Source organism: Calonectris borealis, chromosome 3, assembly GCF_964195595.1.
Source record: "Calonectris borealis chromosome 3, bCalBor7.hap1.2, whole genome shotgun sequence".
Classification (NCBI taxonomy): Eukaryota; Metazoa; Chordata; class Aves; order Procellariiformes; family Procellariidae; genus Calonectris; species Calonectris borealis.
Window position 1 is genome coordinate 76,269,942 of NC_134314.1, and position 24,226 is coordinate 76,294,167.

The following is a 24,226-nucleotide window of genomic DNA, read 5'->3' on the forward strand; positions in this document are numbered from 1 at the left end:
CCCGTGCGGCACCTGAGGCAGGCAGCAGGTCCGCCCCGCGCACCCACACACCACCCCGGGGGCTGCCGAGGGGCGGCATCCCGGGCCGCCTGTTTCCCGTGAGCGAGTAGCAGGGACGCCGCACGGCCTGGCGGCGGCCGGGCCCGCCCCGGCCTGAGCGAGTGACCGACTGACTGGCCGGGCCGCGCCCCAGCCCTGAGGCCGCGCAACCGCCACCCCCACACCCCCCGCGCGCGCCCTCGCGGGGCGGCGGCACGCGGTGAGTGGGCGCGCCCAGCACGTGCAAGGCCGAGAGGTGGCGGGCAGCGGGAGGCTCCACCCACTCCGCGGGAGGGGAAGGGGCGCGTCATGTGAGCGCCGCGCCCGCACATGAGGGTGGTCACATGACCGGGGAATGGGCGGAGGGGATCACATGACGTGCTGCTGGTCGCCGGCGCCGCCTGACGTCCTGGGGCAGCCGCGTCCGCCCGGCCCGGCCCGGCCCGCGCCCACGGCCCCCCGCATGGCGCCGCCCCGGCCCCGCGCCACCGCGCTCGCCCCGCTCCTCCTCGTCCTCGTGTCGCTGCCCCTCGGGCCGGAGGGAGGCGGCGGGGCCGCCGCGGCCCTGAGCGACGCCTACCGGGACCTGTGCAGGTGGGCAACGGGGGGCGGCCGCAACACGCGGCGGCTGGAGGCGGCCTTCCCGCGGGGAAGGGCTGCAGCTGGCGGAGTGCGGGGCGAGGGGGGTCTCCCAGTGCCTGTGCCTTCCGCGGGGCCGCCTGTGAACGAGCGGGAGCTCGGCCTGGGGGCTCGGCGGGGCAGGCCCCGTCCCCGGGGGGGCCCGAGCAGGGCTTTCGGTCACCCGTTCCGGTGAGGGTCAGGCCGGGGAGCGTTGAGGAAGCGCCGGCTGCGGGTGGGCGCGCAGGTGTTCCCCGGCAGAAGACCAAGCGTGGTCTGCAGCGAATGCGCCGCGGCGCTGGGAGGTTAGTGAAGCTCTTCAGAGGGTGGGCTGCGAGGTGTCCGCTGGCTGGCGGTGTGGGGCCGTCCCCAGCGGGACCTCATCGTGTGACTCTGCAGATACGGGAGGTTTGCAGGTGAGAAGATGGGGAGACTTGCTCTGCTCAAGTCGCCTGTGGTCAGCTTTATGTCACTGTATCCGTTCTAGCATGAAAAAACCCAAAGTGGTTTGGAAGGGGCATCACCTGATAGTCTTCTTTTTACTAAGGGTATTGCCAGGTTCCATTGAGTTACTTACAGGGGAGTTAAGAAATCTTTGAGAAATGAGAACTGCTATGTGGAAATGGCACTATTCTTCATGTTTTGGCATGTTTCTACTCTGAATTCAGCCATGAATTTAGTCTGGCAACAATATCTTGCTAGTCTTCATTTCCTCGTTATTTAGTCAGAATATGCAGTGGTGCTTACAGGAATACATTATCTCAATCAAGGGCACTGGGCAGGCACCAATGTAACACAGTGAATGTACCACTGAGGGCAGGGGTTGGGTCACTGGGGGGAATGGGCTCCCCTCCTGGTAGGATCTGGGGTATGATACTGTTAAATGATGGAAAAGGGAAAAAGCAGGTTTGCGTGTAAGATTAGCCCATGAAGGTGGCAAAAAATGGTTTTGTGAGATGACCACCCTAATTGTAGAACTGAGACAGAAATGAGAAACTATTGTGTGGCTTCTGGAGGGAATTTAACTCCTCTGACTCTAATGATTTTTTGAGAAAACCTATCCTAAATGACTTGATTCTCAAGCAGTTCCTATTTTTAGAATAGTGCTAAGTCCTATGAATGTCTGTCTTGGTTTTTTGCATGTCTGTGACTAGAGGAATGTTTGGGAGTGCCATTGGGAGACATGCAGTCTCTTTTTGGATACAAATTACTTAAGTTAGTTTCCTTTTGCTACTGGCAAGTGAAAAATAAATTGTGAATAGGTAGCATAATTGGCAGTTTTCCTTTTAAGATGGACTGCTTCAAAAACACGCGCTTGCTGTTTGTTGTGCCATGGTGGGAAAAACTGCTTTGAAGGACTTATCCCTGGTAATCTAGAATTGGTAAAGGAAAAAACAAGAACTTGCGGTCTGACTGGTGGGAAGACCCCATGGAGATCGGTGGTGAAGTCTCATCTTGGGCACAGTTGCAGAAAAGCTGCCAAGTGAGGGATGATGCAGTTAGGCAACGCAAACACGTACGCTACTGACTGATGTCTCACGCAAAAGACACAACATGGGTGTGCAGGACAAGTCCCTGACCAACCTATTTTTGCACTCCTTAAGGCACTTGTTTTACAAGTGTTAAGAAAACAGTGTCCTGACTTTTGTGTGGCACAATAGGGCTGGTGAAGCTGCAGCAGCCTCTGTGTCGGGTGTGTGAATGTCAAAAGGTGGGCAAGGAAGGAAAATGTTGAGGATTAGAAGAGGCACTGACTCTCCTTTAAAGAAGAGTAGAGTGATACCCAGGTTAGGAAAGCTGTCTTGCAGGGAGGAGAAAAAGCTGTTTTGTGCAAAAACTGTGGCACGGGGCTACTTAAACTTGAGTTAGTGGTTTTCATTGCTTGTTTCGTGTAGCCTTACTGCTGGTATGCTTGGACAGTCTGGGGAAAGAAGAAAAGCTTTCATTCTCTGAAACTTTGTCAAATGTCATGGCTTGTAGTGACTGGTTTCATCATGCTTTCTTCTTTGTTTTTGTGTGTTCCGACAGCTGACTGTGCTGTCGTGTGACTTGCAGTTGGAATTCTCTTTTTATCCTCTCTGTAGAGGTGTCTCCAGGATTGCTGCACCTGGGAAAGAATACAGGGAACTGGTTGGATATAGGAAGTTACTAGCCAGTTTGGTCTCTTTCCCTGTTTTTCCTTCTTCCCCTTGTATCTTTCATGTGACAACACAGGAGAAACAAATTCTGGAGTTAGAGTTAATTTTGTGAACTGTTCTTTAAATCCATCGACTTTAAAAACAAAAGAAAGCTTGACAGTTTGGGTTCACCTTCCATGTAACATGGGGGAATTTACTGTAAAACTTCCCTTCCCCTCTAAAAAAATTGCAGGAAATGTTTCAAGTGTGATGGCAGAGCAGCAAATACAAACTGCCTCCTCTGCCTGCTGTTTTGCCTGATAATCTACGCTGGATGGGAGATGATTTGATGACAGGTAATGTTTTTGTCTACTGTGCAAGGGTAGGAGTTGGTGCATAACTTCTATAACTTTTAGACTCCTGAGTCAAAGGAAAACTCCTTAAACTGCTGCACGTCACAGGATTGCTATTACGCAGAATTTCCAATTTTGGGCTTGTAAGTCAAGTTAACTTTACATTTAATGTTGTAGTTTTTAATAACACAAGTCCTACAGTTGACTGTACGTACAATTTCGTTCATTCAAATACTGTCTTTTCAGCCTTTGTCATGAAACAACAACTGTGCTCTTGTGTGCTGCTGGAAACCCTGGGTTTAGCATTCAGCTTAGCCTGTGCTGAGTACACAGAGGTGACCTTTAAGTGAACTTGCTCAGCTCTATTAAGTGCTTTGACATATTTAAGTGGGAGAAGTCATAAATAAGTCATTACTGGACTTAATTGCATATGTGCGTGGTTGCTTCACATGCCTGGGAAGCTGCCATTATAATGGCTTAAACGTGATTTCTCAGCACGTGAGCTTCCTATAGCTCTTGCGTACTTGAACTTCAAATTGCTGTCCCTTTTCTTACACTTTCTGTAAGATGATGTAGTAGATGTGGTTTACAGTGTAGCATGAAAGACCAAAGGTCTTTTGGATGGAGAAGGCTGAACAGCTTGTGGTGTAACTGTAAGGCTATTACGCATGATGGATATGTAAGACGACTTGCCTGAAGACATGCACTGTGCGTGATGGTTGGAAAAAGTGACAGGTAAGCTAGAGCAGAGCTAAGCATGAGTAGAGCATTAAAAAGCTCTTGAAGCATAGTGATAGCTTTGTACCTTGTGCCATTCAAACTCTCATTTTCTGTAAGGAGATCTTGCTTTGACATAGAAGTTTCTTTACCATACATATTTGTGCTAAAATGTTAGCCACATCTAATAGTGATTTTTGTGGCAACTAGTGGATCTGAGCTGCCAGCTTCAAATTTGAAGTGGTCATCCTGGAAATTGTTCCTGAGCTTGTCTACCTGTGATCATGCTGATTGAACCTGCTCATACAGACCTTTCTGGTATTAGTTTCATCTCTGCAGTGTTCTGATAGCTGAGGAGCTACTGGGTACAAAATTGTGTGGATGCATAATCACACACAGATCCGCTTTCCAACTCTGTGGTTGTAGGTTGCCTTGTCTCGGTGCCAGGTGGTCTGTGTCACACCCCTTCAGCAAAATGAGCCACTTCAGTGCGTTCCCCAGAGAACAAACGCGTGTTTCTTTGTAACTACGCTTTACAGCTGTTTGGAGCAGGGTGTATTCTTCTTCCTAGCAGTCATCCCTTGGATAAGAGTTTGAGAACCAAAAACTTGAGTGTGGTTATGAGTATGGTAGCAATAGTCTTTCTGGCGCTCTGTTGCATTTGAAGTAGTTCACTAGTGCTCAAACCTCAAAGTGGCTCAGGCGTGGGGATGCACGTGCTGTGACAGCCGTTAGCCATCTACACCTTGTCTGACTTCAGTGCCTGAGCTATTGATTCGCAGGGTAAACTAGACTTGCTAATGCTCATATCCCTTTTCCCTTTCTCATGTTATTTTTTCCATGAGTTGCTTCTTTGCTTTGTCAAAAAAATGCAGAGCTCTCTTTTGATCTTACTACTTGCTGAAAAGTAGTTTAATTTTCTTTTTCATGCTGTCGCTTCAGTGTCTTAAAAACAAAGCTAGGTAGCAGGAAAGGCTGACCTGCAGGCAAGGTTATTCCCAGTAACTCGTTTGGACCTTGCTTGCACAACTGCTTTTGACAGCGGCCTGGGTTGGCACTGCCTCCAGCAGGGGATCCTCCCTGCCTGCCTGCCTGCTGCCTGCCCGCTGCCTCTGGTGCACGACCAGAAACCACTGCGAGCCAGACCAGGAACTGGCCAGGCTCAGTCCCCTCTCCACGCACATGCGCACGCACCTGTTGTTTTTGACGAGTTAATTTTGAGAGAGGTCAGTCCCTGGGTCCAGCTTGTGTTGGGTACTGGGGCCAGCAACACGCCAGGGAGGGGGAGAGGAGGAGAGCCTGACCTGGGGGGTTGTTGTGGGTGTGTGTTTCACGCCTCTAATTGTCGGATATAGTCCATGGTGGGGTTTATCTGGAAACAGGTGTCATGTTGTGATTTCAGCAAAAATAACTGTTTGACAGTTTTAATCAAGGCAGATGCCGTCTTTGAGCCCAGATCTTGAGCTGCAGCAGTAATGGCTGCTTGAATGGTGTCATCTGCGAGGCGGCAGCTTATTGAGCCCCCTGGGTAGAGGGTGCATCACACCCCACTCCATGACCAAGGCTGTTGCTTTTTAAAGCTGTTGGTATAACATCTCCCTAAACTGGCTCAACTGCATTGAATAGGATAGCTTAAGCCCTTCAAACAAGATAACTTCGGCTGACCCTGGAGAGGGGGTAATTAGACGAGGCATCACCGCTGGCGGAGCTGAGTGTTGAGCAGCTGGAGGAAGCCGGTCTGTGTGGCTCAGCCATGGTCAGGATGGGCAATGTGATTGCCAACAGATTGTTTCCATTATGGGATGCAGTGGAGAGGTCAGCTTGTATCTTATTGGAAAGTAGAGCACACACAACTTGAAACTATTCCTAGGCACTGATTTAATGCCAGGAGTCTTACTTGTGAGAGAAAGAGAGAGAAATAATTCTTGCTTTTACTGTGGAAGTGTATTTTGCAACTCTCTGATGAGAACAGCTGCTTAGGATACATCCAGCCTGCTGTTATTCCCAGTGAATAAATCCTGCCCTCTTCCTCCCACTCATGTTAAAAAAAAAAAAAAAAAAAAAAAAATCCCTTGAATGTCCTTGAAAGTACTACTACTCTGAAACTGCATTAGATTTTCATTTTTGTGTGGCACTGAAGGTGTGATTAAATCTGGTATCTCTTATTTCCTTTCTGTGGACTGTTTTGAAGGATTCCTCAGCCTTCCCTGTCCAGGGGCCTGTGAAAGGGCGGAGGGAAGGGCTGGCTTCAGTGACTGCTTTGCTTCTGATCTGTAAGCTGCTCATCTTGTTTCTCTTTTGTTCCTGGCATGTGGATGAACTGACTTGAAGCTGTTGATTTCCTCTGTTTCATAACATGGAACTGGGAAAGCAAAACCCTTAATCTCTCATAGAGAATTCTGTTGTGTGAAGCACTTAGATTCTTGTTCCGTTCACAAACAGATTTTAACTTGCAAATTCTCTAAAAAAAAAAAACCAACCCACACTAGAAGAGCACTCTAGCTTGATCAAAACCATTGTGCCTTAGTATTATATGTTACCTTTTTGTCATCTTCCAAAATCAGTTAAAAAAGAGTACTGGAGCCCTTGGGAGTTCTTCAGTGAAATCCTAACTTTCTGGGGCTTCATTGTGAAGAAATTGTATTTTGATTGAAATGCATTTTCTCCTGGAGGTAAAACTCTTAATCTCTTGCTGTTTTCAGAGCCCTTGAAGGTAAAGTCAGGTTATTCAAACTTTTTTTGTGTGTGTTGTCAAGCTTTCTTCCATTGCTGAACTTTGGTTATTCTGTACTGTAGCTTAATTCTCATCATCATCCTGCATCGGGGTTGTCTTTATCCACTTCAGAAATGCAAGAAACTAGCTCAGAGAACTAATCTGTATGACTGTAAAATGTCAGCTCTGCCTGCTTATGAGGAAAAAACAGTGGCAAGTATTTGTCTGGGATTGAGACACCATCCTTATATCTGATTAAAAAGTAATTTTGTTGGTGTTTTGGGTATGACTCAGTACCTGGTAGGTTATTTTTTGAGCCTTATATTATTATATTTGAGCCTTTATATGCCAATATAATTAGGATTTAAAGATTTTCTTTTTTTTTTTCAGTTTGCAGAGAGAACTCTCTTGTAGTTGTCCCTGATTTGTTCCAGCCGTTAGCAGACTGAAATTAATAAGGCTGCTGTAGTACAGGGAAGCCAAGAACTCTGTAGTCCGTAATTAAATGGAAGAGTACATAGTATCTTACTGCTGGCTCTTTGATTAGAGATGGGATGCACTGGATTTGAGAGGAGTTCTCGGAGGATTCAAAATTTAGAGTAAAGTAGCGGAACTGCTGTTGCCCCTTCCTCACCCACAGACTGGGCTTCAGAGTGGAACAAGAATGGGCTCTCCTCCTGGGGAGATCTGGGGTATGATAACATCAAGTGGTGCAACACCTATGAGCAAGAGATTAAGGCAAACAAACCTTATGGGTGAAGCTTCTGGTCAACTTCTAATTTCTTGATAGCTGAGAGGGGAGAGTTGAGCTTTCTCGCTGGTTTGGTACTATTGGTACATTTGTTACTACTGGTACCAGATGTCTACTGGAAATACAATACCTCTCTAAGCAGAGAGGAGACAGTCAAGGAGGTTGCTGTAGTGTGTGGAAGATAACTTCCTGACACGGTGGGTGAGTGAGCCAACTAGGAAAGGCGCCCCGCTGAACCTGTTATCTGTGAACAGAGAAGGACTTGCGGGTGACATGATGGTTGGAGGCTGTCTTGGGCATAGCGACCACAAAATGATAGTTTTCAATTCTTGGAGAAGTAAAGAGCGGGGTCAGCAGAACTGCTACCTTGACTTCTGGAGGGCAGACTTTGGCCTTTTTAGGTGACTGGTTGACAGAGTCCCTTGGGAGGCAGTCCTGAAGGGCAAAGGGGGACTCCAAGAAGGGAGCAGGCCGTGCCCATGTTCCGAAAGATGAGCCGGCGGGGAAGAAGACCGGCCTGGCTGAACAGAGAGCTTTGGCTGGAACTCAGGAAAAAGAGGAGAGTTTATGACCTTTGGAAGAAGGGGCAGGCAACTCAGGAGGACTACAAGGATGTCATGAGGTTATGCAGGGAGAAAATTAGAAGGGCCAAAGCCCAACTAGAACTTAATCTGGCTACTGCTGTAAAAGATAATAAAAAATGTTTCTATAAATACATTAGCAACATCAGGAGGGCTAAGGAGAATCTCCATCCTTTATTGGATGCGGGGGGAAACATAGTGACAAAGGATGAGGAAAAGGCTGAGGTACTTAATGCCTTTTTTGCCTCAGTCTTTAATAGTAAGGCCAGTTGTTCTCTGGGTACTCAGCCCCCTGAGCTGGAAGACAGGGAAGGGGAGCAGAATGAAGCCCCCATAATCCAAGGGGAAATTGTTAACGACCTGCTACACCACTTAGACACACACAAGTCTATGGGGCTGGATGGGATCCACCCAAGGGTACTGAGGGAGCTGGTGGAAGGGCTCACCAAGCCACTTTCAATCCTTTATCAGCAGTCCTGGCTAACCGGGGAGGTCCCAGTTGACTGGAAGTTGGTGAATGTGATGCCCATCTGTACGAAAGGCCAGAAGGAGGATCTGGGGGACTACAGGCCTATCAGTCTGACAAGTGCCGGGAAAGGTCATGGAGCAGATCATCTTTAGTGCCATCACAAGGCACGTACAGGACAACCAGGTGATCAGGCCCAGTCAGCATGGGTTTATGAAAGGCAGGTCCTGCTTGACCAACCTGATCTCCTTCTATGACCAGGTGACCCGCTTAGTGGCTGAGGGAAAGGCTGTGGATGTGGTCTACCTGGACTTCAGTAAAGCCTTTGACACTGTTTTCCACAGCATTCTCCTGGAGAAACTGGCTGCTCATGGCTTGGATGGGCGTACTCTTCACTGGGTAAAAAAACTGGCTGGATGGCTGGGCCCAGAGAGTTGTGGTGAACGGAGTTAAATCCAGTTGGCGGCCGGTCAGGAGCGGTGTTCCCCAGGGCTCAGTACTGGGGCCGGTCCTGTTCAATATCTTTATCAATGATCTGGACGAGGGGATCGAGTGCTCCCTCAGTAAGTTTGCAGACGACACCAAGCTGGGCGGGAGTGTTGATCTGCTGGAGAGTAGGAAGGCTCTGCAGAGGGACCTGGGCAGGCTGGATCCATGGGCTGAGGCCAACTGTATGAGGTTCAACAAGGCCAAGTGCCGGGTCCTGCACTTCGGCCACAACAACCCCAGGCAACGCTACAGGCTTGGGGAAGAGTGGCTGGAAAGCTGCCCAGAGGAAAAGGACCTGGGGGTGCTGGCTGACAGCCGGCTGAACATGAGCCGGCAATGTGCCCAGGTGGCCAAGAAGGCCAACGGCATCCTGGCCTGTATCAGAAATAGTGTGGCCAGCAGGAGCAGGGAGGTGATCGTGCCCCTGTACTCGGCACTGGTGAGGCCGCACCTCGAATCCTGTGTTCAGTTTTGGGCCCCTCACTACAAGAAGGACATGGAGGTGCTGGAGCGTGTCCAGAGAAGGGCAACGAAGCTGGTGAAGGGCCTGGAGCACAAGTCTTATGAGGAGCGGCTGAGGGAACTGGGACTGTTTAGTGTGGAGAAGAGGAGGCTGAGGGGAGACCTCATCGCGCTCTACAACTACCTGAAAGGAGGTTGTAGTGAGGTGGGTGTTGGTCTCTTCTGCCAAGTAACTGGCGATAGGACGAGAGGAAATGGCCTCAAGTTGTGCCAAGGGAGGTTTAGATTGGACATTAGGAGAAATTTCGTCACCAAAGGGATTGTCAAGCATTGGAACAGGCTGCCCAGGGAAGTTGATGGCAGAGTCACCATCCCTGGAAGTATTTAAAAGACGTGTAGATGTGATGCTTCGGGGCATGGTTTAGTGGTGGACTTGGCAGTGTTAGGTTAACGGTTGGACTCGATGATCTTAAAGGTCTTTTCCAACCTAAACGATTTTATGATTCTAATCTGTAGATTAAGACAAATGCTTCTATGGGTCAGATAGATGCATTAAACCCTGTGTGAGTTGTAAATGATGGGAATACCTAATAAGTCACTGTGCTGTCCTCAGTTTTCTGATGTGATGACTCTGTATTAAATCCTACTGAAGTTTCCACTTGGGATAGAAGGGAAGCTGGGGAATCTCTTATGCTGCAAAAATCAATACTGTCCAGAGGATGCAGGCTGCTGCCAGTGCCAGAAGAGGTGTAGCTGAGCCAAGTGGACGGCAAATGTTTACTGAGCTGTGCCTTTTTAACAGAGCTTGGCCACAGCACCGTGCTAGTAAGCCAGGCTGTCCTGATTGCAAACTAGCTGACCTGGGCCTGCCTCGAAACTGGGTGGTGCTGCGTCATGCGGCTGAGCACATCTCACTGCAGTCTTAGCGCTTGCTACGAGGGAAACGAATCCTTGCTGTACCTCTGAACTACACTGCATTTAATTTTTTTCTTCTGTTACTCTGATTTATTCCCCATTGTGTTTAACCAGAGCTTCATGTTCCTTTATCAGTTTTTAGGCAGCTGACTTTCTGATATGGCTGTAGGTAGCTAGTGTGATCTTTCATCGAGTCTCTCGTGGCTAGCTCTGCTTGCTTTCCAGCTTCTGACATTGCCCTTCAGAAATTGTCCTTTCATTATTGAGATAGATATATATATGAAAAAAAAAATGCATAAAGGTGCAGCTAGACCCTAATAAGCATTATTAGCATCCTTCAGTCTGAACGCTGCGAGAATCTCAACCCCAATTTTGATCCTGAAGGTAGGTGGCTCCACTGCTGGCAGGCAGGGTGTGGCTGGCTGTTCTATTCCACTTAGACTTAGCACTTCTGCCACTGTTATTGGGTATTGATAAAGTACAGTAGTGTGCAGCCTGCCAGAGATGTTTGAGAAGTTTATCAGGCTCTCAAGGCAAAAGGTTCACCACCTGTGATATACCTAGTCAGAGTGGCCTTCACAGAGATTTGAGGGGGAAGAATGGGCACTTGGGTGTTCAAGAAAGGGGAAAATGGACCTGATACATGTTCCTCAAGTGGTTAAATCTGGTTTGTTCTTGGCCCTGACACAGCAACAATTATTTCTGGTATTTACTGATATAGAACACCAATATGAAACTTGAGTTAGTGATGCTCTTAGCTTTATAACTTGGTTATTTCAGGGACTGGTGTCTAGAGGATGGCAGTGCAGACAATATGAATACCAACTGACAGGCTTTTTTTTCTTTTCAGTTACACATGGGAAGCAATTGATGCAGACAAACATGTGCTTTATAAAATAAACTTATGTTTTGGTGTTGAGGAGTGTGGAAGATCAAGTGCAGTCTGTGCGTATGACATCAATAAGAAGACCTATCTGTCTGTAGGTAAGTAAACCAGTGTCCTTCCTCATAAGTAGTTCAGAGTCATGTTAATGGATGGTCTTATAACTACTGCAAACTTTGACATGTTAGCGAAGGTTTTTTTCTTCTCAGAACAGTGTAAAACTTCATTCTGTTGTAGAGTTACTGGGGAGATTTGGGAAAACATGATCTGATTGCAGATAATCACTTCACAGGACAGTGAAACTTATCTTATGGTCTAGCTAACTGTACTCTAGTGTGAAACTGTGCAAGGCTATCTCAAGCAGAAGTAAGTGTATCTACCTGTGGCAGAACATGCACTGTTCACAGCTTGATACTGAACACAGGATAAAGCTTGAGTTCTAGCTCTAAACTATACCACAGCCTAGCCTGATGTTACATCAGCTCTTTCTTCAGAGTCAGGTTATTCTCCGTAATGCAATCTTGGAGTATTGCTAAGCTTCTGGGCTGTTGTCTTTAAGTTGTTACTCACAGAAAGGAAGTCAATTACATGCAGTCCTCTGTTTTCGGTTACACTTGTCAAATCTGGTGGCTGCTTCGGTAGTTCGCAAATGTCCTTGGTATTCTGAGGAGTGGTGGACTTCTGCATGCTGATCTAAATATGAAACTGGCATATTCCTATATACACGCTTGCACATGGTTTCATCAATCACAAGCAGCCTGTGCTCTGAACAGTATTTGTGTGCTTATTTTCATTGATGCATGTCACTTTCAAGGTTGCTTCTGTGCTTCAGCTAATGAAATGATAATATATGAATACTGATGAAGAGGTTTTCTGATAGTTGACTGTTACTTCTAATAGAATAAAGCAATAGCTTTCTGAAGAGTAGTATCTCTTCAGACTCTTAGTCCTGCAGATCTGAAGTCTGAATCTAACATGCTTGCCAGTCTTGCTTTCCATTGGCAGACAGCTCTTATGAGAAGCTATGAGTCTTCAGTAAGAGTGTTTGAGCTTGAACTGCTGGAAGATGGTCAGAAGGAAGATGATTCTCGCCTGTATGCAGATGTACAGCAGCTAGTTAACCTCCATTCTCCCCACCTCTCTCCATTTACTATAGAGATACTTTGGTTTCAGGCTGTGATCAATCAGCGCTTTTCAAACAAACTACTAGTGTTGCGACCCAGGCTTATAAAATCATTGGGTGCATGAATAAAAGTATATCTCCGTTCATGGCTGCATGTGTTTTTTTTATGTAGGGCAGTATATCCAAGCTCCAGAGTTTTCTGGGATGACTGGTTAAATGCATCTGAGTTCAAACTGCAGTTGCATATAGTAGCATTTTCTACTCTGAGGAGTGTGGCATCTGAGTAGACCACTGTTAATGTGGACACTGTTAATGTGTTTAATTCCTAAAATGTACAGCAAGAATTTTGTTTCCTGCTGATGTGGGTCTCAACTCATATGCGATTGAGGCTTCAGTTGCCTGTGGATTACAAAAGGAAGCAGCATCCGGGCATCTGTTTTCACATGCTTTTTTGAGTGAGCCTGGAATGTGGCAGGTTGAGGAAGCCTGTTCTCCCCAGGGAAGTGTGAGACCTAGAGAGGCTTGTGTAGGTTTTGTTCCACGCCTCTTGTGGAAAGAGGAAGAGAGAATAGAGCTGGGTGATGACCATGAGCAGCATCAAATATTCCACTGTATGCAAACCTTGAGTGTCTTACTGCCTGACTGCTACTGGGTGGAAGAGGATTTGGCAACAATCATAACTTGGTCTTGCAGAGGCTGTTTGAACTGATTCTCGAGGGTTAAGCCACAAATCCTGTTCAAGTAAGATATGTTTTTAACCACCCTGCAATAAATTAAGAAATCAAGGCAGTGCGGTTAACATCGACATGTGGATGGGATCCACCCGAGGGTACTGAGGGAGCTGGCGGAGGAGCTTGCTGAGCCGCTCTCCATCATTTACCAGCAGTCCTGGTTAACTGGGGAGGTCCCGAATGATTGGAGGCTTGCCAATATGACACCCATCTACAAGAAGGGCTGGAAGAAGGATCCGGGGAACTACAGGCTGGTCAGCCTGACCTCGGTGCCGGGGAAGATTATGGAGCGGTTTGTTTTGAGGGCGCTCACAAGCCATGTCCGGGAGAACCAGGGGATCAGGCCCAGCCAGCACAGGTTCATGGAAGGCAGGTCCTGCTTGACCTGATCTCCTTCTATGACCAGGTGACCTGCCTGGTGGATGAGGGAAAGGCAGTGGATGTGGTCTGCCTGGACTTCAGTAAAGCCTTTGACACTGTCTCCCACGGCATTCTCCTAGAGAAGCTGGTGGCTCACGGCCTAGACAGGTACACTCTTCGCTGGGTAAAAAACTGGCTGGACGGCCGAGCCCAGAGAGTTGTGATGAACGGAGTTAAATCCAGTTGGCGGCCGGTCACGAGCGGTGTTCCCCAAGGCTCAGTACTGGGGCCGGTCCTGTTCAATATTTTTATCAATGATCTGGACGAGGGGATCGAGTGCTCCCTCAGTAAGTTTGCAGATGACACCAAGCTGGGCGGGAGTGTTGATCTGCTGGAGGGTAGGAAGGCTCTGCAGAGGGACCTGGGCAGGCTGGATCCATGGGCTGAGGCCAACTGTATGAGGTTCAACAAGGCCAAGTGCCGGGTCCTGCACTTCGGCCACAACAACCCCAGGCAACGCTACAGGCTTGGGGAAGAGTGGCTGGAAAGCTGCCCGGAGGAAAAGGACCTGGGGGTGCTGGCTGACAGCCGGCTGAACATGAGCCGGCAATGTGCCCAGGTGGCCAAGAAGGCCAATGGCATCCTGGCCTGTGTCAGAAATAGTGTGGCCAGCAGGAGCAGGGAGGTGATCGTGCCCCTGTACTCGGCACTGGTGAGGCCGCACCTCGAATCCTGTGTTCAGTTTTGGGCCCCTCACTACAAGAAGGACATGGAGGTGCTGGAGCGTGTCCAGAGAAGGGCAACGAAGCTGGTGAAGGGCCTGGAGCACAAGTCTTATGAGGAGCGGCTGAGGGAACTGGGACTGTTTAGCCTGGAGAAGAGGAGGCTGAGGGGAGACCTCATCGCGCTCTACAACTACCTGAAGGGAGGTTGTAGCAAGATGGGTGTTGGTCTCTTCTGCCAAGTAACTGGCGATAGGACAAGAGGAAATGGCCTCAAGTTATGCCAAGGGAGGTTTAGACTGGACATTAGGAGAAATTTCTTTACTGAAAGAGTGGTCAGGCCTTGGAACAGGCTGCCCAGGGAAGTGGTTGAGTCACCATCCCTGGAAGTATTTAAAAGACGTGTAGATGAGGCGCTTAGGGACATGGTGTAGTGGGTATGGTGGTGTTGGGTTGATGGTTGGACTCGATCTTAGAGGTCTTTTCCAACCTTAATGATTCTATGATTCTGTGACATTGAATCTTGCATTGTTTTGTTGATCAAATTGTCTAAGTTTTTGTCTTGTTCATGGTAAGTCTGAGGCTTATTAGTGATGCCTGCCATGCTTCATCGTACTGCCTCTAGTTGCATTGGAGCTTCAACACCATCACACTGAGTTGAGATCATGCTAATGGATTATCAAGCCTCTTGTTTGTCAAAAAAAAAAAAAAAAAGAAAAAATAGTCACTGTTAAGGAGAAAAGAAGAATCTCCTTAATCCATGTCTAGGCAGGTGTAGAATCTTACTGTAGATTCCAGTTACCTGGAAGCTAAGCTGCATACAAGTCTTCAAACAATCCAGCTGATACGAGATTAATTGTATGCCAAAGCTGAGTGTAGCTGAAGGGCTTTGATCTGGGGAAGAAGGGCAATTTGCCAGCTGATAAACTTCGCTAAGTTGTAAGATTTCTTCAAATATGGGCTTAATCAGATCTCTTCTTCATTCTTTCAGAAAGAAGCTTTCACTGCAAACAATAGTTTTGCTTTTAAATATCAGCTATGCAAGAGGTAACAGCTATAGAGCTGGTTCTGTTTGTTGATCCCAGCTTTGATAGGGGGTATGCTATCATACCCCCTATGCTCTGTGACTGTGATCAGTCTGTGTCCAAGGGAAGCCTTATGGCTGACGTTAACTGTGTGTCAGCGTGATGTACTGACGTGGGGTGTTGAGACCCCAAAGGCCTCTCCTAGAAAAAGCTCTTCAGCTTCATTGATGGACCTTAGAAGTTTTCAAGGTGTAGGCAAATGCTTAGTTCTTGAACGTCAGTGAGGATGGAAATGACGTGGTACTTGTTTAACTTAGTGTGACACCTAGTGACTCGTGTGACATTTAGTTGAACTACTACTAAAATGAAAAGTGGAAATATTACCATAACTGTTTGTTAACCTGAGTGGTGAAAAGTGCGCTTTGTCCAGCTGTAGTAGAAGGACTGAATGTGAAATGATAGCTGCCACCTAAATGCCCCCTTCTTCTGGACAATTGATTGGATGTCTTCCATGATTGCCTTTCTCCTTCCAAACAGCTGAACAGATAAAGAAGTCAATGAGTAAAAGGTGTTGTGGGCAGTGCAGATACTGATTTAGCACAACTGTGTAATATGAAGTATCTGGTGCTAATTTTTGTGAGCTGTACTAGCTGATTTTAGTATGTTACTTTGTGGAAGGAATGCATCTCTAAAGTCGTGAAGAAACGTGTGATCATTGAAGAGAGAGCTTGATGTTATGGAAAAGGTAGTTGCAGAACTGGTGCTCTGGAAGGAAGCTCACGGGAAGCTGATGGTGTGAGGGGATGGTTCATGAGACCACTTGCTCTGAGCAGGGATGGGAGGAGTCATGTGCCACTGAAGACATTCTTGCTAAAACTTCTAGCAAGTTCCCAAACTAGTTTTAAGCATGCAGGGAGGAGGAGAGCATGCATATTGACCTGTAGTAAAAAAGATGTACTGACTTGACTTGATTTTTCTTGAATATCATACTAATGCTTACAGAGCATTGAGGTAAGTCCTCAGATGGAGCTGCCACAAGTTCTCTGCTAAGTTGGGGCTTAACATTGTGTACATTTATAACCAGAGAGTTTTTAATCGCGTGTGCATATTGTTACTATACGCAGCTCTTTTGACTAGAAAGTTGTGTTGGCTTCCTTCTGCTAATCTAGGGAAGAAAAGAGGACACTTTGCCAACATCTTGTAAGCAATGATGTGATAAATAGAAATCTTGCTCTCAAATGTAGCTTTTAGGTTTAAAAGGGCTGCATGGCACCTTTGTGAGCACCAGTGCTGGAATTCTTAAAACCTGAAGATAGCCTTTTGATAACAAGAGTGCCAGGAAATATAAAAGGCATGAACCACTGACAGCCTCCAGGAAGGTGGTACTGAACTGCAGTGATGGTAACATGCTCCAGTGTTTCAGGTTCTGAGCCTGTGCGCATGGATGCATGTACAGGTTTAGTCTGCATTGCCATTCTTCTGGGCTGGCACATCTCCACTCTTACCTTCCCTTGAGAAGGTGGAGGGTTATTGGTACTACTTGTCACCCTGGTTATACAGGGAGTGCTGTGAATGGCTGCTTAGGTATGAGCATCTTAATGTGCCTTCCTGTAACGCAGTTAGCGTAAGCATATGCAGTGTGAATAGAAGAGCCCTGAGCTACTGAGGGGATGCCGTGTGGGTTAGCATCGAGTTTCCATTCAGACTGCCACTGTTTCAGCTTTATCTGCAAGTTTGGTGGCTATAGTCGCTTTCTCTCTGCTACAGTTCAATGCAACTGATGATCATCAGAAACAGTCACAAATGGATCTCTTCCCAGTTCCTTTGCAGGACTGCATTGAAAAATAGTGCTCGGGAGCTTTTTGGACAGATGCCAAACAGTGCCCATCAGTGGGAGAATCACTGGCAGCTTTTAACAGCCTTGAGTATGGGTGCCTGGAGTGGTGTTTCTGCAGAATATTGCCTTGACTGTATTTTTGAGGTTCTTGTACCCTCTTCCTGCCCAGTTTGCTTACTTCTGCTCCTTTTGCTCTCAAGGCTATATTACTTGAGTAATACTTGGGTGTAGTGTAGTTTTGCTTGCCTTGAGTGAGAAGATAACAAGCTGGGCAAAGTTCCAACGAGTGTGTTTTTAAGATGAAACAACGTCTGGCCTAGGTGCAAAGCTGCTGTCTGCAGCAATTACAGATTTGACTTCCTTTCTCCCTAGTGTAGACATCAACAAAAATGGAAAGGGGGAAGCTGGTCAATACTCGCATTTTATAGCGTTCTCAATAGTTCAACCCAAACTCTTTGCAGAATTAAAAGCTACCTATTGAAAATGGACAGGGTGGAGTTGGCATGCTAGATCTAAAAGGGCTTGGTGCTTAATGCTAACCAAAATAGGTTTGAGCAGGAACATTTCAGTGGCCAGAGCTGATGCTTGTCATGACTTGAAATGTGCTCCACCTTTCCTCTTCGTGTCAGGTGCTGAGGAGGAGCGGGATGCGCAGTGACGCAGCACAGACCCCCGCCTTCGTGCAGCATGCAGACTGTGCTAAAGGGGATGGGACCTGCAGGGGGACATGCACTGAGGCAGTGGATCTGTGTTCGGTTTGTCTGCAGGCAACGCCAGTACAGTGGCTGTGCCCAGGGCACCAATGGGTTCTTCATTGAGTAGACTTAAGATTAGATGTAAGCAGAGCCGGCAACGTGTGCATGCAGCCCAGAAAGTCAACCGTATCCTGGGCTGCATAAAAAGAAGTGTGGCCAGCAGGTCGAGAGAGGTGATTCTGCCCTTCTACTCCACTCTAATCAGACCCCTCCTGGAGTACTGCCTTCAGCTCTGGGGTTCCCAGAACAAGAAGGACATGGACCTGTTGGAGCGGGTCCAGAGGAGGGTCATGAAGATGATCAGGGGGCTGAAACACCTCTCCTGTGAGGACAGGCTGAGAGAGTTGGGGTTGTTCAGCCTGGAGAAGAGAAGGCTTTGGGGAAACCTTATTGCAGCCTTTCAGTACTTAAAGGGGGCTTATAAGAAAGATGGGGACAGACTTTTTAGCAGGGCCTGCTGCGATAGGGCAAGGGGTAATGGTTTTAAACTAAAAGAGGGTAGATTTAGACTAGATATAAGGAAGAAATTTTTTACAATGAGGGTGTTGAAACACTGGAACAGATTGCCCAGGGAGGTGGTAGATGCCCCATCCCTGGAAACATTCAAGGTCAGGCTGGACGGGGCTCTGAGCAACCTGATCTAGTTGAAGATGTCCCTGCTTATTGCAGGGGCGTTGGACTAGGTGACCTTTAAAGGTCCCTTCCAACCCAAACTATTCTATGATAGACTCTCTATTATACTGTGCTGATGCTATTTCTATAAATGGCTTAAAGGCTAAAAAGCTGATAAATAGAAGCTGGTGGGAGGAAGGATTGAATTGTGGTACTTGAAACTAGTTGGTAACAGTTTTCTGATGGAGTCCCTTGTTCCAAAGGCTAGTTTGTAGTGGCACCTGCTGTTGGGCTTCTTAGTATTCAAAGTGTTTGCTAAAAACCTTTGAGAAAGTAGAAGTGTGATTAGAGATATCAAACGCTATCTTAACTTGGATCTAGTCTTCCAAATCACAAGAACCAGAAGGAAGGTCTTCAGCTGTACTCTGTTCAAAGACTGTCTTCAAGTGGACTGGTATGTCTTGTCCTGCTCAGTGCTTGAAATTAGAGCCTGTCTGTCAAGCTTCTGTGAAGGCGCTGTATTATGATAACCTGTTTTCTGGGTTTTTTTGTTTTGTTTTTAAACCCTAGGTGACTTAGGCTTGCAAAGTGTTTCTGAAACTCTTCTGGAACTCAACACTACACATAACTGCTTGCAGCAAGGCAGTCAGCACCAAATTCAAAGCAACATTAACTTCCTGTGTGGGAAAACACTGGTAAGTCTAAATCACGTGTTCTTATCTTCAATGGAAATGGCAAGTACTTCTAACTTGCTTTTTAACAAGACTTGCTGTACTCGTGGATGTACTAATTACTGAGCTTCATAGCTTAAGGAAGAGCCAGTTATGTTTTAGTACCAAATTAAGGTCATTATCTACTGTGGCTTTCAAAATTCAGTCCCCATAGAAAAATAATTGCAGATCTGCAGCTTAGCTCTGATCACAGGCTCTTCTGGGTCTTTAATGTTTTTACAGAAATTGCACTCTAGTATTTCAATAGCATAATATGGAGGAATGAGTCAACAGTGTACAGGGTGCTGTAACAATGAGAGCTATTGTTTAAATGCTGGCTGTGCCCAAGCTGTGGACCTAGCATGGCTGTTTAATAGAACAGCATTGAAGAGAATGACTGACCTCTGTAATGGGTCAGCGTAGCTGACAACAGTAAGCGTTAGGTTTTGTCTGCACATAGTTGAACTAAGAGTGCTTACTCATCCGGCTGGGCTTCTGGGGGAGTAGTTGCCTGTGGGAATCTGTTTAAAGCGCGAATGGAGATCCCCAAAAAGTTTCTAGGGGCGTGTGTGTATGCAGTTCACCTCCACGTGCTTTTGGAGTTACACCTTCCACACACTTAACTGGTACCACAGCTTGGTATTCTGTACAGGCTGTGATCAGTTTACATATTTGTGTATCAGTATAAGTACTTACTAGTGCCGCTCTTGGCACTGATGATGCTGTTGCACACCCCCTCTTGGAAATCTAGCCAATTCAAACAAAGTGCCGGTGCAGCAGAGATTTAAATGCTTCCTGTTCTGTTTCAGCAGATGACTCTCTAAACTAAACTCAAAATTATTGCTCAATTCCAGCTGTAACGCCAGATCGTAACGGTCTTCAAACTTCTAGTTAGCGTAGTTCTAACACCTATTCTTCATGTAACCTAGTAAAAGGGTTTTGCAATAGTGTCTGGAACAACTTGTTTCCAACACTTCTATGGCAGGCTTAAATGGAGAGGGAATCAGTTTAAATATGCTAAAGTGCTTCTAGCTGAGGTGATGGGAAGAGACTGGAAAAATCTGATTGTCGTCTTTCTCGAAGTAGAGACATTCATTTGAGCATCCAGCCTTGAATTGTGGTAGAACCCCCATCTTGAGATAGGTACAAATGTGTATAACATGAGCCTATAAAAATAAGTAGCTGAGATCAGAGGTATTCTTTCTGTGTAGCAGAAGAGATTGCTACTCAGTCTTCTTTGTAGGATAAAAGACAGGAAACTGGTATACCATGCATTGCTCTATTTATACACATTTGTATTGGTGTTTTCCTTTCTAGTAACTAGATGTGACTGGTGCTTCTGCCAATATCAATTGGCATCGTGAGCGCTTCTAAAAGATGTAGTACAATTACTCGTATTAGGACTGGCACACGTTAATTTGAGAATTGGTGCATATGCAGACTGAGAAGGATTTGGCACCCTGCATCTTCCTGAGTTTACCAACAAAGCTATTAAATAACAAACTTGCTGTTAACAAGTGCTGTTAAGAAAGTGTATGCCCTTGCTCTGTGACATGCTGTATTCTGTTTTTCTTAATCTCTTGAATGAACTTCTTGCTGTCTGCAGATGTAAAATAAAACTGAAGTCTGTTTTTGAAAGAATTATTTTTTCTCCTTTAAATAGGGTACCCCTGAATTTGTAACAGCAACAGAGTGTGTGCACTATTTTGAATGGAGAACCTTTGTGGCTTGCAAGAAAGACTTGTTTAAACCTGTGAAAGAGGTAATCTATATACTATCCACGCAGAAGTTACTCTTCACACATCTGGCAATTTTACTCTAACCACCTGCCCCCACCCTAAACGAATCCCAAAAACCTCCATAGACCTAACTTTTTCATAGACATATAAAGCATCTGTTGGAAGTGGGTGGAGCTGAGAATTTTAAATAACTCTTCAACCTTTTTTGTCATCTGCATGGTTGTTTATGGTAAAACTCTTCCAAAGGCTGGAGCAGAACAGTCTAACTTTGGATGCCTCGTTTTAGTCAGCATGTTTAGCTTTAAGTCTAGTTTTAAGTATTTGAGCTTCCAGAAGTAAAAACCTTTTCCGCATATTAACTTGGCTTTATATATACCTGTTCATAACTTCTCCCTGCTTGTGTAGCATGGATTGCACGTAATTTTTTGTTGTTGTTCCAGGTCCCTTGCTATGTGTTTGATGAAGATTTGAAGAAACATGACTTGAATCCCCTCATCCAAGTTTCAGGACACTACTTGGTGGATGATTCTGATGATGATTCCTTGTTCATAAACATCTGCAGGGACTTAGGTGTGAACACTGGCTTGTGTCACCCGTCGGTGTATAAATTTCTAGTAGTGTGGTTCTTTCCCAGTGCCTCAGTTGAGGTTGTCCTATGACCAAAGATCAGTATTTTAGGACTTGCACTATTGTTTCAAGCTACTTTTGATGATTTGAAGACTGCTTTCTGTGAAGCCAAGTCTTACTCTTCAACTGTTGTGGTGTTCAGAGATATGCCCCTTCTGGATGGGCAAGTACTGTTAGAAAAGTTGACTTAAACTGGACCGAGTGGAAGAGCTCAGCTTGTCTTGTAGCTGCTTCTGTTTGCTGCCAAATAGGACCGAGATGGTTCATAGCACTTCATGTGCTCTAAATTTATTACTTTGGGCTCCAATTCAGGCTGTCGCTTAGTTCCAAGTGAACATCCTGAGATGCCTCTAAAATGGTGTTTAGGTGCTTGGGTAAGTAATGGTGCATGGCTAGCACTTCTGTGTCAGTTGGGAGCTACATATGTAAGGAATTAAACCAGCAAAATCACTCATTTGATACTTGCTGAAAAGGCTCGTTTAGCTGTATACTCCCACTGTGTTTTTTACTCTGCAGTTAAATATGTATTTTGTGCCCCTGTTAAGGATTTAATACTTCTAGTTTTAGTGGCAGGTCTGTTCTTTTAAAAATCCCATTAGTCTGAAACTTTTTGCTGACAGCTTTGAATAAGTTGGTTCATAAGAAACAAAGGGGGAAAAAACCTTCCTTGTGAGGAGGGGTTATCCATTACTTGGTATCATTTTGGTGTTGTGGAAAAAAAAAAAAAACTAGGCACATTTCTAGAAGTTCTCAAAGCCCTACGCATCCAGCAGCCGTACTAGCAACTGGAAACTAGCTGCAGCTATTTCAGCAGGAAGGATGAATTTGCTCTCCAAAAACAGGGCAGCATGAACTTCCCCGTGTATATCACAAGCACTTCACATTTTAATGTAATCAGTTTTAAAGTTATTTTTAGAAAAGGATAAAGCAATGAATGGTAAGTGAGCCCACAGGTAAAATGGCAAGATACTTCAGGTAGAGCAAGGCTTAGAAACTGAGTCCTATATTCTGTTTTCTGTATTCTATAACAGGAAGTTCAAGTGGAGAGACCAGAAACTGCCCTGCTGGCAGTGCTGCTTGCTTGTTACACGAAGGTCAGGCATATGATGTTGGCCGTCCACAGGAACAACTGAAACTTCATGACAAAGACAGGTATGTAATTTTTGTGGTGATACTTCTATGAATGCTTCTCAGTCATCTGGGCTGGAAAAAGCAGTCTTGGTAACAGATGAATCTTCTAAAACTTAACATCAATACCACTTTGATTTTGAAGCGTTGGCAGAAAAGATTTCTTCAAATACTGGCAGGGCAGAGTCTTTCAGGCATCCTGTTGTACTGCCATAACAGATCAAATTTTCTTCTTCATTGTGAGAGACTCCCTTTTACAGAATTGCAAAACTCCCATAAGCGAGGGATGATTGCTGCTGTCTGCCCACAAGCAGAAGAGGGAGATTTGACCCCATCTGCCTACTGTCTGAGGGCCCACAGGATAAATGCACTTGGCTCTCTGTGGGTTTACGCACTGTATTTGGCTCATTCCACTGCCTGGGAGTACTTTAAAAGTTGATGGATGTTGCTCTTCTGTATTTTTGCATTAATGAGTTCTTAATAGAAGAAATAGATAAGCAATGCAAGGCTTATTGTTCCAGGTGATGGCAGAGCTGGGACTAGGAGAAACTGTTTCCTTGATGCTGCCTCTGTTCTGTTTGCTGCCTTTTGTGCTGGAAGTGTAGCTTGAAAGAAAAAAACACAACCAAAAAAACCCCCCAAACCCAAAACCACCACCAACAAAAAACACACCAAAAAACCACCCACACAACCCAACGTGGCTCATGGGACTGAACATGCTGATCTTTCTGAGCTTCAGGTCATCTGAGCCTGCTTACCTTGTCTGTAGGGTCAATAGTACCCTGTTGACTTCTGCAGTACTCATTATCTCGGATGCAAGCTGAAGAAAACAAGCAGAATAAACCAGGTTAATAACAGGGTTATTTCAGTGACAGGGTTGTGGGTTTTCTTTTGGTTTACAAAGGAAGTTTAGTCCTTCGTTGCAGGGCTTTTCCCGCAGCATGAAACAAGTGGCTGAAGTGTTCTGTACCAAGGCAGAAGGTTACATCTGAGGAAGTGCAAGCTTTTCTCACATTAAAGTGCAACTAGTACTCTCTAAAAGTGCTTGGTGAGAAAGCTTTATCTTATCCCTGCTAGGATTGAAGAGCTTATGTAGAAAATTCGTTGTATGTCCTCAATCAGACTAGGGTGGCCTGGGAAGAGAGTAAGATGATTGTATATCTGTGTCCTAAGGTATAGAGAGACTAGTTAGAGCTGTGGCTAACCTGAAGCCAGGCTGTCACCCCTCTGCGAGCTGTTGTCTTCTGCCTGTTAGATTGTATAGAACAGTAATGCTTAGTTGGGAAGTTGTGTTGGTCTGCTTGTTTTCTCGTCCAAGTCATCTTGCCATTTGTCTCTCCCTGTCAGATAGATACCATGTTTCATTCTCCTATTCCTGCCTTGTCTGATCTGTCCCAGTTGCCTTGCTTCTGTCAATTTGCTAATGAGTTCATCTTGCTTTTAATTCTAGGGACAGAATGGAAAGAGATTATACATACGAAGGTGGTAAAGTATAGGAATGTGGTAAAACATGAGTGGTTATTACTTCCAAAAGCTGCAAGAGTGTTTATCCATCTGCTCTCCAGCAGTCTGAGAGCACAGCTAGAGCGTTCTTGTGACTATCAGCCAAATTACCGCTACAATACAGGTTACAAGGCATTGAGCATAGTCTGAACTGGAGTGCAAGAGGATGCTGTATTAAGTAATTTTGCTGGCACTATCTTAATCTCTATTTTGGTTTACTGTAAGGTTAAAGACCTCCATAAAAATATCT

At 45.9% G+C, this 24,226-nt stretch overlaps 1 protein-coding gene across 7 annotated transcripts in view; it reads left to right on the forward strand.

The window, feature by feature from the left end:
* The first annotated feature begins 377 nt into the window (after nucleotides 1-377).
* Nucleotides 378-24,226, forward strand: part of IGF2R (insulin like growth factor 2 receptor) — a 65,325-nt gene continuing 41,476 nt past the window's right edge. For 5 of the 7 annotated variants that reach the window (XR_012673050.1, XM_075146264.1, XM_075146266.1 and 2 more), the window contains exons 1-6: nucleotides 378-633; nucleotides 11,072-11,205; nucleotides 18,840-18,964; nucleotides 20,643-20,741; nucleotides 21,159-21,288; nucleotides 22,377-22,497. Coding sequence is in view for 6 of the 7 variants with exons in the window: in XM_075146264.1 (XP_075002365.1) it covers nucleotides 395-633; nucleotides 11,072-11,205; nucleotides 18,840-18,964; nucleotides 20,643-20,741; nucleotides 21,159-21,288; nucleotides 22,377-22,497 (848 nt within the window). In the remaining variant the exon portion in view is untranslated. Of the gene's footprint in view, nucleotides 634-927; nucleotides 963-11,071; nucleotides 11,206-17,554; nucleotides 17,831-18,650; nucleotides 18,724-18,839; nucleotides 18,965-20,642; nucleotides 20,742-21,158; nucleotides 21,289-22,376; nucleotides 22,498-24,226 lie in introns of those variants that run through there. The other 2 variants (XM_075146270.1, XM_075146269.1) reach the window with 2 other exon arrangements.